This window comes from Sarcophilus harrisii, chromosome 6, assembly GCF_902635505.1.
Source record: "Sarcophilus harrisii chromosome 6, mSarHar1.11, whole genome shotgun sequence".
In the NCBI taxonomy this organism is placed as follows: domain Eukaryota; kingdom Metazoa; phylum Chordata; class Mammalia; order Dasyuromorphia; family Dasyuridae; genus Sarcophilus; species Sarcophilus harrisii.
In genome coordinates this window covers 30,119,727-30,135,146 of record NC_045431.1, presented here as the reverse complement: position 1 = coordinate 30,135,146, position 15,420 = coordinate 30,119,727, and the positions used below count along the sequence as shown (strand labels likewise).

Here is a 15,420-nt window from a genome sequence, read left to right as displayed (position 1 = left end):
ATACAAAAGAACACTGCCTTGAAACTAGGCATTGATCCATACTTAACGCCGTACACCAAGATAAGCTCAAAATGGGTTCATGACCTAGGCATAAAGAATGAAATTATTAATAAATTAGAGGAACACAGGATAGTTTACCTCTCAGACCTGTGGAAGGGGAAGGTCTTTATGACCAAAGCAGAACTAGAGATCATTACTGATCACAAAATAGAAAATTTCGATTATACCAAACTGAAAAGTTTTTGCACAAACAAAACTAATGCAGACAAGATTAGAAGGGAAGCAATAAACTGGGAAAATAATTTTACAGTCAAAGGTTCTGATAAAGGCCTCATTTCCAAAATATATAGCGAATTAACTCTAATTTATAAAAAATCAAGCCATTCTCCAATTGAAAAATGGTCAAAGGATATGAACAGACAATTCTCAGATGAAGAAATTGAAACTATTTCTAGTCATATGAAAAGATGCTCCAAGTCATTATTAATCAGAGAAATGCAAATTAAGACAACTCTAAGATACCACTACACACCTGTCAGATTGGCTAAGATGACAGGAAAAAATAATGATGATTGTTGGAGGGGATGTGGGAAAACTGGGACATTGATGCATTGTTGGTGGAGTTGTGAACGAATCCAACCATTTGGAGAGTAGTTTGGAACTATGCTCAAAAAGTTATCAAACTGTGCATACCCTTTGATCCAGCAGTGTTACTACTGGGATTATATCCCAAAGAGATTATAAAGAAGGGAAAGGGACCTGTATGTGCACGAATGTTTGTGGCAGCCCTTTTTGTAGTGGCTAGAAACTGGAAACTGAATGGATGTCCATCAGTTGGAGAATGGCTGAATAAATTGTGGTATATGAAAATTATGGAATATTACTGTTCTGTAAGAAATGACCAACAGGATGATTTCAGAAAGGCCTGGAGAGACTTACACGAACTGATGCTGAGTGAAATGAGCAGGACCAGGAGATCATTATATACTTCAACAACAATACTATATGATGACCAGTTCTGATGGACCAGGCCATCCTCAGCAACGAGATCAACCAAATCATTTCTAATGGAGCAGTAATGAACTGAACTAGCTATACCCAGAAAAAGAACTCTGGGAGATGACTAAAAACCATTACATTGAATTCCCAATCCCTATATTTATGCACACCTGCATTTTTGATTTCCTTCACAAGCTAATTGTACAATATTTCAGAGTCTGATTCTTTTTGTACAGCAAAATAACGTTTTGGTCATGTATACTTATTGTGTATCTAATTTATATTTTAATATATTTAACATCTACTGGTCATCCTGCCATCTAGGGGAGGGGTTGGGGGGGGGGGGGTAAGGTGAAAAATTGGAACAAGAGGTTTGGCAATTGTTAATCCTGTAAAGTTACCCATGTATATATCCTGTAAATAAAAGGCTATTAAATTTAAAAAAAAAAAAAACAAAAAAAACAAAAAAAACAAAAGAACACTGCCTTAAACTTACAAATGCTCCCAGATATTTAAACTGCTGGTTCACACATTTAAATAACTAATCCAAGATGTTTTAGAGGTTGAACAGATAATCTAGTTCAACACCTTATTTTACAAATGAGAAAACATAAGCATAACTTAAAATAAATGCAATATATTTGGTTATCTTACCTACAATAAAATGAGCAAATGATTTGTTTCCAATTCTTTTACTACCCCGTTTCTCCTTTCTACTTCACTCTAAGCATTTAAAAATAAAAGGAGGTGCTACATATGTTCACCTTTTAATACTGTTTTCTAATATATAAATAATATCTTGTGGCATTCCTCTTTTCAACCAGCTGTGTTGTAACTTTAGGAGACAACTGTACTTTCCCCAGACATTAAATTACTTTAAATTATTCTAATAAGGTCTGCCTTAAACATAAAAAATAAAATTCAAACTCAAAGCACCCTTGTGTATTAAAGGTTTTTGTAAAACATATCATCTATAATTTTCTATCTTCTATCTGTCTAGATATATCTCTAAATAGGAAATAAAGTTAACAACTATTAAAGACCTCTCAAAATGCAAAAATAATACATTAAGAAATTATTACCTTCCAAGCTCACAATGGTGTGCTGATGACTATGTGTATAAATAACTATATCTGACTCACAAAATAGCCATTAAAACCTCTCCATGATTAGTTACAATATTTTTAGCTTTGCAGGAAGAAAACCACAAATCCTTACAAACCTACAGAATGTCACTCACAAATATATGTGTGATTCTTAGTTAAAAGGCATGTGAAACTAACAGATGATCAGTGAGTTGTTATCATAAGATTTATACAAGAATTCAATATACACTTTACTATTTTTCCGATTCCAAATCAAAATGTCGACTCCTCTTATTTGCATATGACATTTATTGAGAAAAAAAAAAGCATCATGGCCAACTTATTTTTACCAATAACATCAAAAGGATGAAATACAAACCAAGAGAAATTAGAATTGTCTCTTCTCCACAAAACCAGATTTTAGATATGGTAGTAAACGTGTTTACAAAATAAAGACTTTTAGACAAACCTTTTATACAAGTGCCTTACAAAGCTTTGCTTCAAAAAGATAGGGATGAACAAATCCATGGTTAACGCCTTCAGAGTCAAGTGTATCCAGTTTATCTTTAACTCTTTATGTCACTCCTTTCTGATGGTTTAGCATATTGGAGGTTGTCACACAATAAAATGCTAAATCATCACATTGTCTGCATGAAGACTAAAATGTGCACTTGAAATGTTTTTGTTAAGTTTTCTGTAGTACCCAATTTTTGACACCTCAAAACACCTTGAAAAATATATAAAATTTAAAATGGAAGTAGAAATCGTTATCTGAATGATGAGAAGACATCAATAAAGATTATAGATCATAATCCCTAGTAAAGTATTAAGTTAACACTTGGGACAACTTGGTCATTTTGTTTAGCTTTATTCATAATGTTGGGAAACCTCACCTGAATGTCAGCAGATATTTAATGATTCTGATACCATATCTCTCTCCAGAGTCTTAGAGACTAGTGTTTAACAACTACAGCCTTCTGATACTGTCTGTCTTAAAAGCTATAATCAAAATTAGGCTGAATAGTCCATTTAAAATAAGTTCGTTATTACCATAGTGTAGAAATGTGCACTCTTCCATTAAAGATTATGATTAAAGATCACGCCACTTCTTAAGAACTCTTAAGAGTTAAGAAAAACTATGCCATTCGTAATGATAGTTCCCAGATGTCGGCTCAAGCTACTCAGGAATAAAGAACCCTTTGCAGCTAGAACACCCTGCCTACCCATGTCTAATTTACTGTTCTTCAATGCACAATGCAAGACCTGTTCTACTTGACTCTAATCACTGACATCTAAGGAGCATCTTTTCTTCTTTAAGACAGGCTGCACAATTTGATGGGAAATGTGAATTATAATGCTGAAAACAAATTTTGGGGTTTGCCTCAAAATCCAAATACTCTTGAATGACTTGGCTTATATAATTAAACAGAACTACAAGCAAAATTGAATAATCCCTCTTATTTTAGATTACTGATGTCACATACTACCAAGTTTATAAAATATGCATGTAAAATGACAAATACACACATTATGTCACGTATCATAACTGGTACATTACCATGAAGGCATTAAAACTATTTTACTCATAACCCTCCCGATAATGGATATTTTGTAACTTTTATCTTATAGGTGACATTTCCTCAAATTATTCACATGTAGTATTAAGTTCTTATCATTTAAGCTGATGGGAACCTAAAACTTTAGAAGCATTTTTAGGTTAAAAAAAAAAAAAAGACATCCTATTGTCTATATGCCTCTCAATTTATAAGAATTCCAATTTTCTGACTATATAATTCTAATTTATTTAAAATTTAAAATGAAGATAATAAGATTTAGAGAAAGTGATTTTTAAGGTTTCCTGGTACCAAATTCTAATACTCAAATTACTAAATACTTAAATATTCAAAATTGTTCCTATAAAATTTCATTTAAAACCACCTGAAAGTAAAGGGAGGAAAAAAAACAAAGGAAAACTGGTGACATAGCCTTCGATCATTAATGCTCTCCAATGATGAGTACTTTATCACCAACACGAAAATGTTGAGGTGTAACATCAACCAAAACCAGATTAAAACAAAAAGTTATCAAGAATCAAAATACCACTTCTCATCTTTTTGTAGTAGGACCTTCAAAGAATCTAAAATGTCATCTAAGTAACTTCTACATGCCAGTCTTGAGCTTTTACTTATTTTTAAAGGGTTAATTCTAATGTTTAGTTCTTTTAATTTTATAAATTATAATAGAAGTTGGATTACAGCCAGCTTCTTTGCAGATGGCACTCAACATAGGACAACAATTAGCTGGTAGGAGGCAGGGAGAAAAAGGGGATAGAGGAAATTAGAATTAAAAAAAAACTGAAAAAACAAAAATAGGGTCAGATTCTTTGACCCCATTATAATGACCCATTATTAATGTATAAAATTATATACATTATGTGCAATTTCATGCTCCTTAAAAAAAAAAAACTTTTTGGAATGTCATATCACTTAAAATAAATAGCATACACAATGTTCAGTAACGGTCAAAAATGTATACCAGTTTAATTTCTTATTATTCCTGGTAAATGACATTTTAGGATTAAAAATACCATTGCAAACCACTGGATCAATGTTTTGGTCTCCAGAACTGCTGCAATTCACAAATTTTAATCCAAATACCTTTTTTGGAAACTATTTCAAACTTGTGCTACACTTCTTTTTCAAAGCACCAGCTTACCTAGCAATGGAATCACTATTATAATTTCATCTTGTCCAAAGCCTTCCATGGGCCAACACTCACTTTTACCTCACAATTTTTAAAGTGCATATTGAGTTGGTTGTTTTGGAGAACAGATACACAGCTTCAGTTTTTATTCAATTTCCAACTAGTAAACTATACCACCTTACCTCAACAACACACAAAGTCATTAGAAAACTATTTGCTTAAATTATCTGTTATTACCAATCTTGCTGTGCTGAATGCCCATTTGGTAAATACTAGAAAAACCACAATTCAGGTACCTTAATCTATGCAATCAATATTATGACAGTCACTCACATAGTTTTCGGGATAAGAAGTTTCACTTCACAGGTGAGGAGCTCAATTTAAAATAAAAAAAAAAAAAAAATCCACAATTCAGATTTATATAAGTTGTGCCTCTGCTTAAATAAATTAAAAATGTCTTCCTGTCTGTAAAATTATAAATATTTCTAATATAGTTTACAGAACATTAAAACTTTGATATATACTTTCTCTCCTAGTAAATACATATTGTGGTTATTACTGAAAAGGAAAAAAAAAAAAGCAGCCACCACAAGTCCATAGTTTCTAGGAAATTCCCCAAAATGTGTTACAATTCCTTATATATTAATAAATATTACTCAAAATGAAGGAAAAAAAAATTACTACAAAGAAAAATAGAGGCTCTACCATTTCTCGGATATTCTATCAAGAATGCCTTCATTCAGCCCCAGTAACCACATCACCTCTGAACCCAGCATGTACAGTTCACCATATTTAAAAAAAAAAAAAAAAAAAGTTGGTTGTCAGCAGCCAGGTCAAGAATCACTAAGCAAGTGGAAATGAGATTCTAAGCTCTGTAAGCAAGGGGAGACACAAAGTACCATTTTACAAAGAGAAAAAACTACACATTTCTCACCTAGAAGATGTCATTATGGTCAGGAGTGGGAGGCTGTGACAGAGTAAAGCATTTACTAACCTCCATATTATAAATAATAATCCTGCAGACTCCATCTATGTTTACTAGAGTAAAGAAAGGGATAAAACATGATTGCAAAATACTATACAAAGTGAAAGGCTGACATGGGCAACTAAGAATAAGAAATGAAAATGCATCTACTAAAACACAAAAAAACATGATTTTTCAAATTAACTTGTAGTATTTCTCACATAGAAACAATAAGCAGTTTTAGTTCTCTGGCCAGTTAGATTGCTCATTCATAGAAGACATTTCCCTTAAGATTCTTTCCCCAAAATGGCTTCGGCATTGTGCTGACTCCCTCGGCATAAGGAAAGCTGGCAGAGGAGGTAAGGTGCTGATGTCACTGTGGTTTTCTTAGTTCTGGACAAAACTGTTTCCAAGAGTGTTCACTGAGGAGATCCCATCTAATTTATAATATTTCCAAATCTACATGTCGTAGTTCAGGATTTAGTTTCTGGAAGGAAAAACAAAACAAAACACCACCATATTATTCATAATTAAAAGAGAAAAGACTTTTGTTTTGAGTCTCATTGAGACTATGTCTCTAAAATACTGATTATAAATATCACATCCATGAGCCAAAGAACATTTTCAAGGGAAAAAAATGATGCCTTTTTGAGTGGATCATCTATGAACTTTTTATAAAAAGTTAAGTCAGTGGTTCCATCACTCTGAGTTCTTCTGAAAGACAGTCTTTGGCTCCCAACTTTGGCTTTACTGTGGGAATTTTTACGAGGTTATTTGCTAGCCTCTCTGCTATCCATTCAAATACTTTTTTAATGTAACTCTTAAAAAGTAGCTCAGTGGATAGTCCTTTGCTTGAAGTCCTGGGAAGTTCAAATTCAGCCTCAGACACTTACTAGCCAGAAGTCACTTCACCCAGTTTGCCTCAGTTTCTCATCTGGAAAATGAGCTGGAGAAGGAAATGGCAAACTCTGATATTTTTGCCAAGAAAACCCCAAATGAAGTCATGGAAATGACTTAACAATAACCATAAAATGTTCTATATATTTCAATTATCATCATCAAAGTGGAAGGAAAGCTGTCTTAAGGTAAATTAAAAAACTTAAAGTGAAGAGGATCTGTGAAATGCAGCATATTCATATATATGTATGTATTTACGTGTGTGTGTATTCCCATGGGAAATAGGAATCTACTAAAAACATTCCTAGCATCTCACCTTTTCAGAGTACACTAAACTTAAAGCAGGAATCCCTTTTTTGAGCATTTTATGTTTCCAATCAAATATTTGGGTACCATCAATTCATGCTAAGAAAAGGATGAAGTGAAAATTGAGGGTCATTTACAAATCATTCTGAGTCTATTTCGGTAGGAAAGGCAAGGAAAATCTGAATTAAAATCTTGGCTCTGTGATCTCAGGCAAATCATGTAACCTCTCATCATCTTTACAACATGCCTTAAGCTGCATTGGGTGCACCTGGGTAATCTCTATCTAATGTAAATCACAGATCCAGTTTCTATCCCTATCAGTGCTATTTGCACACATATCCATGTGAACATGATTCACCAATAAAAGGATATAATAAAAGACTCAATTTGAAGAAGGCCTATTCATTTTTTGTAGCCAATAAATCCTTATTTTTAAGTGAACAAATTCCAATGGATTCAAACATATCCTCTCCTTTTGCTGGCAAAGTATCCAAGACAATTTATTTCTAGCCTTTCTTACACAGAGATGATCATACATCATACCACATTTTACCTACTAGGCCAGATCTGAATTCACTGCCAGACAATCCTGTTGGATTTATTTTATTAAGATCACCCACAGCTTGATTCTAATAGAAAAGAAAATTCAAGTAGGAACAGAAGTTGCAATTAAAAAAAAAATACAATTACCAGAAGATATTAAGATATAAGGAAAAAATTTTGTGGATTTGAGGCTAATTCCTGGGCACAGTCAGACCACAGTCGGACCATATTCAGAGTTAAGGTAAGAATTTATAATAATCAAGAAGAATAGGAATGATTTAGCTCTGACTTATTTAAACAAGCTATTGAAATAAAAAATGGGAAATGAACAATAGAAATTATATCAGCACTAACTGTAATAAATTCAATCAGAAGTTAAACCAATGTAAATTAATTCCCCCAACAAGAGACCAAAACTGCTTGGGGGAAAAACCTTAGTCAGCAAACATTTAGCTTACTTGTCAAGTGGAGAGAGATGGCTGCCAAAGGCCAAGTCAGTTTAGAATATTAAGTCATCTGTAAAATCTTACCAAGGAGGATGATGGATGATTATGAGTACTATCATCTGATAAAGCAGAAAGAAGCAATGAAGGGTAAAGCCAGTTTACAGAAAGTGTAGCAAGAAATCTAAACAAAATCATACCAAGGGCATATAAGGAAAAAAAAAAAGGGAAAGAAGAAAACAAGAAAAATTGAGATTGTTTACAAAAGCTAAGGACAACTGAGTCACCACACTTGACCTTATCATCGCAGAGTTTAGATGCTTACAGAACAAATAGAAATGGCCCTAAAGGATGGTAAAAACAACTGCACTGAATCAAGCAGAGTTATAGAAGTGATGAGTTACAACCATAAGGATTCTGAAGGATGAACCTGAAGACACTTAAAAAAATCAAGGTACCAAGAGTGGAAAAAATCTTGGACCTTACTAATTTCTGAGCAAAGGTGACCAAAGAAACATCAACTATAATCAGCCTCTATTCCTACTCTCTCACTTATACAAAACCTCTCCAAATATATGTGAATTAGGAGCATTTTCAATTGTGATACAAATAAGGAATAAGCAGGATTTCAGTCTTCAACAACACACCACATTCTTATCATCCTTCAATTGACCGAAAGATGAAGATTATCTGAAGATCTCAGTGGGCATTTAGGCTTTCTTGCAAGGTGTCTTCCATCCATAAATCAAGATCATTCAAGATTTCATGGAAAATGAAACAAGAGAAACAACCCAGCTCAATTTCATTTGGATAAGAAGAAAGAAGATGTAAGTCTGCCATAAGTATGTGTCCCTATACTGCAGGGAGAAGGAGGTCCCATGCAGAAAGCCCAGGTCAATAAGAGAATCCCTGTGGATGGTAAGATTCTCCATGTGCTATATGCCTTAAATGAATCAGGTTAAAACATGGCAGAGACTCCTGACACAGATTTGTAATGATGCAAAATCATCTCAACCTAAATGGGCTTCCTAGAACTTGTGCAGCATGATGAATATTTAATTTAATTAATTTATTAATTTATTTTAATTTTTTTAATTTTAAAAAAAAGGAAAAAAAAGGAAAGAAGAAAAACTGAGATTGTTTACAAAAGCTAAGGACAACTGAGTCACTACACTTGACCTTATCATCGCAGTGTCTTAGATGCTTACAGAACAAGAAGAAATGGTATTAAAGAAAATAAAGACGGTAAAAACAACTGCAGTGGATCAGAGTTATAGAAGCAATGCTTTACAACCGGTAAGGATTCTGAAGGATGAACCTGAAAGCACTTACAAGAAATGAAGGTACCAAGAGTGGAAAAAATCTTGGACTTTACTAAGTTCCAAAGAACAGGAACAAAGAATGTCATCAGAAAATTAATTGTAGGAATAAGGCGATTCAGACCACTTCCAATGATCTTGTGATGAAGAGAGCCATCTGCACTCAGAGAGGGCACTGTGGGAACTGAGTGTGGATCATAACATATTATTTTCACTTTTTATTGTTGTTTGCTGGAATTTTATTTCTCATTTTTCTTCCCTTTTGATCTGATTTTTCTTATGCAGCATGATAATCGTGGAAATATGTACAGAAGAAATGCATATGTTTAACATACTGCATTACTTGACATCTAGGGGAGGGGATGGATGGAAGGGAAGGAAAAAAATTGGAACACAAGATTTTACAAAGGTGAATGTTGAAAATTATGCCTATGTTTTGAAAATAAAAAGCTTTAATCAAAAAAAAAATTTTTTTTTTAATTAATTGTAGGGCAAAAAGAGAAGACGGGGTGGACGGTATGATAGAAAAATGGTGGGCAGCCAGTGTGTCCCAGTGGCACTCTCATGATATTGGGAGATAAAGAAAAGCTGCAGCTTCCTGGGTGGACTGCCCATGGCAAACTTCAGGGGGTATATGAATGAGAATTGTATATGATAAAATCAGGCATGGATAAGTGATGGTCTATATTGTTGGGGAGCATTCCCCATGACACTTCAGTATTAAGAAAGAAGAACCAGGTCATTCATAAACTACTTTTCCCCTTTTGGCTTGAAATAAAATTCTTTTAAAAAACACTGGAATCTACCATTCCTGGGGAATATGTTCTCATGAAATATTAACTATAGTTTTAAACCCATTTAAAAGTTGTTTCTCATTAAACCTATCCTCAAATTCAAGTGTTCATAAATGAGATCATTGGACCATATTTCAGAAAAGTTAATCAGGTATTTCAATGATACTAGGATGAATAAGTAGTAATGCTCTCCAAGTGAACAGAGACAAACTGTAAAATTAAAAACCATGTTAAGTGAAATAAAAGCAATATTAATGCATGTTTTCAAAGTCAAATTTCACCCTTTCTAATATTTTACTAAAATATATCTCTAAAGGTATTTTTACATTTCCCATGTAAATATGAAAATATCATTCATTTGTAAAGAAAATCTTTATAATGAAACAGATAAAAAGACCAAATAACCTTCAAAGCCTACAAAGCCCTGTTCCACGTTTACAGAAATAATAGGAGAGTAGTGGGAAAAGGTCAAAAGGTGAAAATAATCATACAGATTTTAAAACATCTATAAAAGCATTCATTTAACTAATGACATCCTAAATGAAAATTGTCCAGAGGCTTAAAAGTTGATACACTACTAGAAAAATTTAGCCACATCCATACTGACAGTCTATAAATTTTAAAGTCACAAGTTATGAAGATGCAGTGAAACAGAAGTGTTCTTTGTGGAAAGGCAAATAAAAGACTTGCTGGAATTGGCTGACTGTGCCCAAAGGCAATAAGAAATAGGGAACACTTAATTACTTCACTCTACAGCACTCCTGATAAATACAGGCAAAAAGATAACATGAAGTTACGAGATAAATAGGTTTGAATCATGTTATCATTCACTAGGTACGTGATCATGGACAAGTTAGAGATTTGCCTTCTCCTTTGTAAAATCAAGTCTTGGAGTACTAAGGACCAAATAAGCTAATAAACAAAGCATATAATGAATGCCATCCATTATTATTGTTTCTGTGGGCAGGATGGAGGTGACACCATTTTTAAATTCTTGAGGATGAACTTTCAAGATATTTCAAAGAAAAGTAAACACCACCAACAAAATGGGAAAATCACAGATGAAAAAATTTTTTAAAAGGAAATGACAAGACATCAACAAATATTGATCTACATTTCTACTTTTTCATTAAAATATAAGTTACTAACACCTGAGGGAAATAAATATACAAAAATGATCAATATAGAGAAAGATCTACATTAGCTAATAAAAAGTGAAATAAGTACAACAAAGGAAACAATGATAACAAAGTTAAGTGGGAAAAAAATTTAAAAAACTAAAACTTAAAAAACCCAAATTACAAAGAACAAGCTTATCCTCAAAAAAAAAAAAGCTCTCCTTCCCCACCCCCACCCCCAGTACTTCAAAGAAGTTGGGTGCAATAGGGGTGTCCATGGATATGGAATATTGCATATGCTGTCAGGCTTTTTTTAAGTAGCTTGATCACTTTTACTGAGTTTGAGCTGGACTGCTGTGTGAGAGGAACGTCAAGGACAGCACAACTGGACTGCAGAAAAGAGGCAAGGGGGCTGGGGACAGGACTTTAAATACCAAGCAGAGGATTTCCTAGTTCAGCCCAGAAATCTCTGGAGCAGGGAGTTTGACATAGTCAGATCCACGCTTTAGAGAGATCATTTCGGCAGCTGAACAGAGGATGGACTGCAGGGGGAAAGAGCCTTGTGGCAGGCAGATGTCCTAGGAAGAGGTGGGAAGGGACAGGTCATGCCTCAGGGCTGTGGCGAGCCAAAGGTGAGAAGGGGGCCTTGGCCACAGATCAGACATAGGGGTCAAGTGTGAGGAGTGAAGAATGAAGCCTGGTGGTGAGCCAGGAGGATGCGGCTCCCCTCCACAACAATAAAGGAGTTAGAAAGAAGAGAAGGTTTAGGCAGGAAAGATGATGAGTATAATTTTGGATACGTCCTGAGTTGAAGACATCCATCTGGGAAATGAGACTGGAAACCAGGAGAAAGGTTAGCGCTGAATAAGTATAATGGACAATTATAGCAGAGAGATAATTTAATCTATGGTAGCTAATGAGATCATCAAATGAAAGAATATCTCTATGTAGGATATATTTATTGAAGGTATCCTTGATAAAATAAAAAATAACAGTAGGAGGTTATCGCAAATTATTTTCTATATAAATGACTAACAAGTGCCAGGAATGCAAGAAACTACTATATTTACTATATATTAATTACAAAAAAGGGGGGGAGGGCAAATTAGGAAAAGAAAGCCTCTCTTCTGATAAGATAATTTCTGTGCACTTTAAAGAACATTTAACGTTCTTTGATAGCAGTCACCAAAAAGATAACTTTTTTCTGTCAGTCCATGTACTGATATCAAATAAGAGAGAAAATAGATGTACCTTTCAGAAAACTTTGACCTACAAGGCACAGAGGGTAAAGTGCTGGATTCGGGTCAGAATACTTCCGTTTGACCCTGACTTAGGTCACAGTGGAGCCCAGGATGAGTCATGACCCGTCTGACACTCGGTTTATATTGTCAAATGTGGGCGTTGGCCCAGCTGAACCTCAAGCACTCGATCTGCGATCCCATCATTGTCAAAGACCACGTCTGTGGGTCATGGCCAGCCCTGGCAGGGCAAGGTCCAAAGGGAAATTCCTTATTGACGGAATCTTCTCGAGGGGCCTTTTCACAGATGCTTTTGTACCAGTCTCATGAGGCGAGTGAGCAGGCCCTGCCCTGGACCACGCTGACCTGCACCCAGCTGGACACAAAACTGAAGCGAGGGCGGCAGACACAACAGCTTGGGGAAGGTACAGAGTGCATTTAAGGACCCTTGCTCCTCCCTGAAATTACTGCCACTCCAATTTCCAGTAAGGCTCTAAGCCTGCAAATCCAGGATCTCAGAAGATTCAAACCAGAGGTCACCCCAAAGGGATAAGGAGGGAGAAATGTTCCCAAAGCATCAAGGATCAATAAGAATAATTTCAGCACCCTGCCCAGACATGTTGTAAAGGATTTATGGAAGAACTTTCACAAAAATGATCTAAGAGAAAGTGGAAAGAATGGACTGCAATCTGCAGATGGCTCAGAAGCATCCCAGGATTTAGAAACGGAAAACCCTTGAGAAATCACCTCTTCCAAGCCTCTCATTTAACAGATGAATTCATTGAGGTCCAAAGAGAAAGTCTCTTCTCCAAGGTGATACAGCTAATTAAATTGCAGTCAGGACTGGAATGATCGTAGGTCTTTTTCATCCAAACCCAAGATTGCTAAGTATCTACTCTTAAATATAGCTTACCTTCAGCTCCTTCTCAAGTCGGTCTACTTCAGCTCCTAGAGTATCAATAATATTTTCACCATGCTTAAGCATAAAGATTTCTAATTCTTCAGGAGTCTTTACTTCCTGGATTTCCTGCAAAAGAAAATTATAGGAAAGAAGAATAGGGGGATATACTTTGAAAAGACACACTTATGAGTAGAAAAGGGAAAGCTACCAAAAATACATGATTCTTTCTTAAACAACATATCTATACATATGTCACATCAAAAAAAAAAAAAAATCAAATTATAATTAAGATCTTCCCACAACAAATAAGCCTACTCAAGGAAACACTTATTTCAAACAAAATATATTCTCACAAAATACACTAGAAAAATGCTAAAACCAGTTTGCTAAAGTAAATGATTTTTAATTCAAAAATCAGTCAGGATAAGGAAAATTAGAGAGTATGTAAAAACCAAGAGATATATATATATATGTATGTAATATGCATATGTTTATGTATGTACATATAAAACATTAAATAAATTCAAAATAATATAACTTTATTTTTGTTTAATTCTCAAGAATCTATTTCATCGAGAGCCATCTGCACCCAAAGAGAGGACTGTGGGGACTGAGTGTGGATCACAACATAGCATTCTCACTTTTTTTTGTTGTTTGCTTGCATTCTGTTTTCTTTCTTATTTTTTTCTTTTTGATCCAATATTTCTTATGCAGCATAATTGCGGAAATATGTTTAGAAGAACTGTACACATTTAACATATATTGAATTACCTGCTGTCTAGGGGAGGGGATGGAGGAAAGGGAAGGAGAAAAAATTTGGAAGACAAGGTTTTACAAGAGTGAATGTAGAAAATTATCTATGCATGTGTTTTGAAAATAAAAAGCTTTAAAAAAATCTATTCATTTTTCAGCACATTATGTGTCCTTTTATTCTATAAAGCAGGGATCAACAACCATTGTATGCTTTAAACCAAGGTTCTGATCGGCTTTAATATATCAGGGAGAAGAAGATACTTAATCTGCTCCATCTTCTAAGTAGGGCCAGCAAAGGTGAGAGCCAGTCAACAACTCTCCATTGGGCACAGTAATGGCAACTGGCCCGCTTATTATCCTGACATGTGGCAAACAGATTTTTGCCACTTGCTTTAAAAAGGCAACTATCCCTTCCTTGTTCTTTCAACAATGGTCCTTTACTTTTTGTTTCTGTAATTACAAAATCCTCTGTATTCCATAGCACACAAAGGAAAATATGTTTTAAAATTTTAAAAAAAGAATAAAACTAAAACATAAGTAGTCAATGAGTCAAATTCTAGGTATCAATCTTATATTTAAGGAGAGCAGGTTCCAGTACTTTTTTTTAAAAAACAGACTACTTAGTGCTGGAAGCAGCTCTCTAAGATTACATTACAGTGAAGGTATCAAGCTGCATTGACAGAATTTTTTTCATCCAGGAGCTTGTTCCATCAGAGAAATGATACCTTTAGGTCCCATCTCTATCCTATTCCCACAAAAAGCCTTTTTTCTCTGGATCTAGAGTCCATGAGTATACTTGTACCATTTATGAGAAAAGGTAGTATTCTGCTTTTGTCTTTTTTCTTCCACTATGCTCCAAGTTTTTTCTATAATTTCATTAAAATATATTCACTGCCAGCCCCAAGGGTGCTATGTTTTACCAAAATTGTAAGTGAACTGCCATCTAGCAAATTTTTGTTTTAAGCTTAAGATTTGGAAGGATTTGAGATTCTAAAAAACAGGAAAATTTTATTTTTAATTCTTAAAATATATTTGATCATAAGGAAAACAAAGTAGTTATGTGAGAATTTTAAAGTAACTTACTTGCAACAACTGGTCAAAGTCCTGTTTTTCCAAATAAGACCGTGTAACAACTTTCCCATCAAAATCTACTTCAGCCTTAAATCTAACTTTACCCATTCCCAGGTCTGTGGCTTTAACATCATGAATTGCCCTAAAAGCAAGCAAACATATACACATACTTAGAAACACAAACTTTTAAAAGATAATTGGTTAATTATAAGCCTAGAATTCTCTTTTCCCTAATGATGAGTCACCTGATGGGGATAGTACTCATTGATAAGTATCCTTTGATCTT

At 34.4% G+C, this 15,420-nt stretch overlaps 1 protein-coding gene across 2 annotated transcripts in view; it reads right to left on the bottom strand.

Annotated features, from left to right (window-relative positions):
• Nucleotides 1–2,375: 2,375 nt before the first annotated feature.
• Nucleotides 2,376–15,420, bottom strand: part of SLC30A9 (solute carrier family 30 member 9) — a 67,379-nt gene continuing 54,334 nt past the window's right edge. For both annotated transcript variants that reach the window (XM_031942594.1, XM_023506035.2), the window contains 3 exons: nucleotides 15,147–15,276; nucleotides 13,323–13,436; nucleotides 2,376–6,238 (listed from right to left, as the gene is read on the bottom strand). In XM_031942594.1, coding sequence (XP_031798454.1) covers nucleotides 6,194–6,238; nucleotides 13,323–13,436; nucleotides 15,147–15,276 — 289 coding nt within the window. In that variant the 3' untranslated portion in view covers nucleotides 2,376–6,193. The remainder of the gene's footprint in view (nucleotides 6,239–13,322; nucleotides 13,437–15,146; nucleotides 15,277–15,420) is intronic.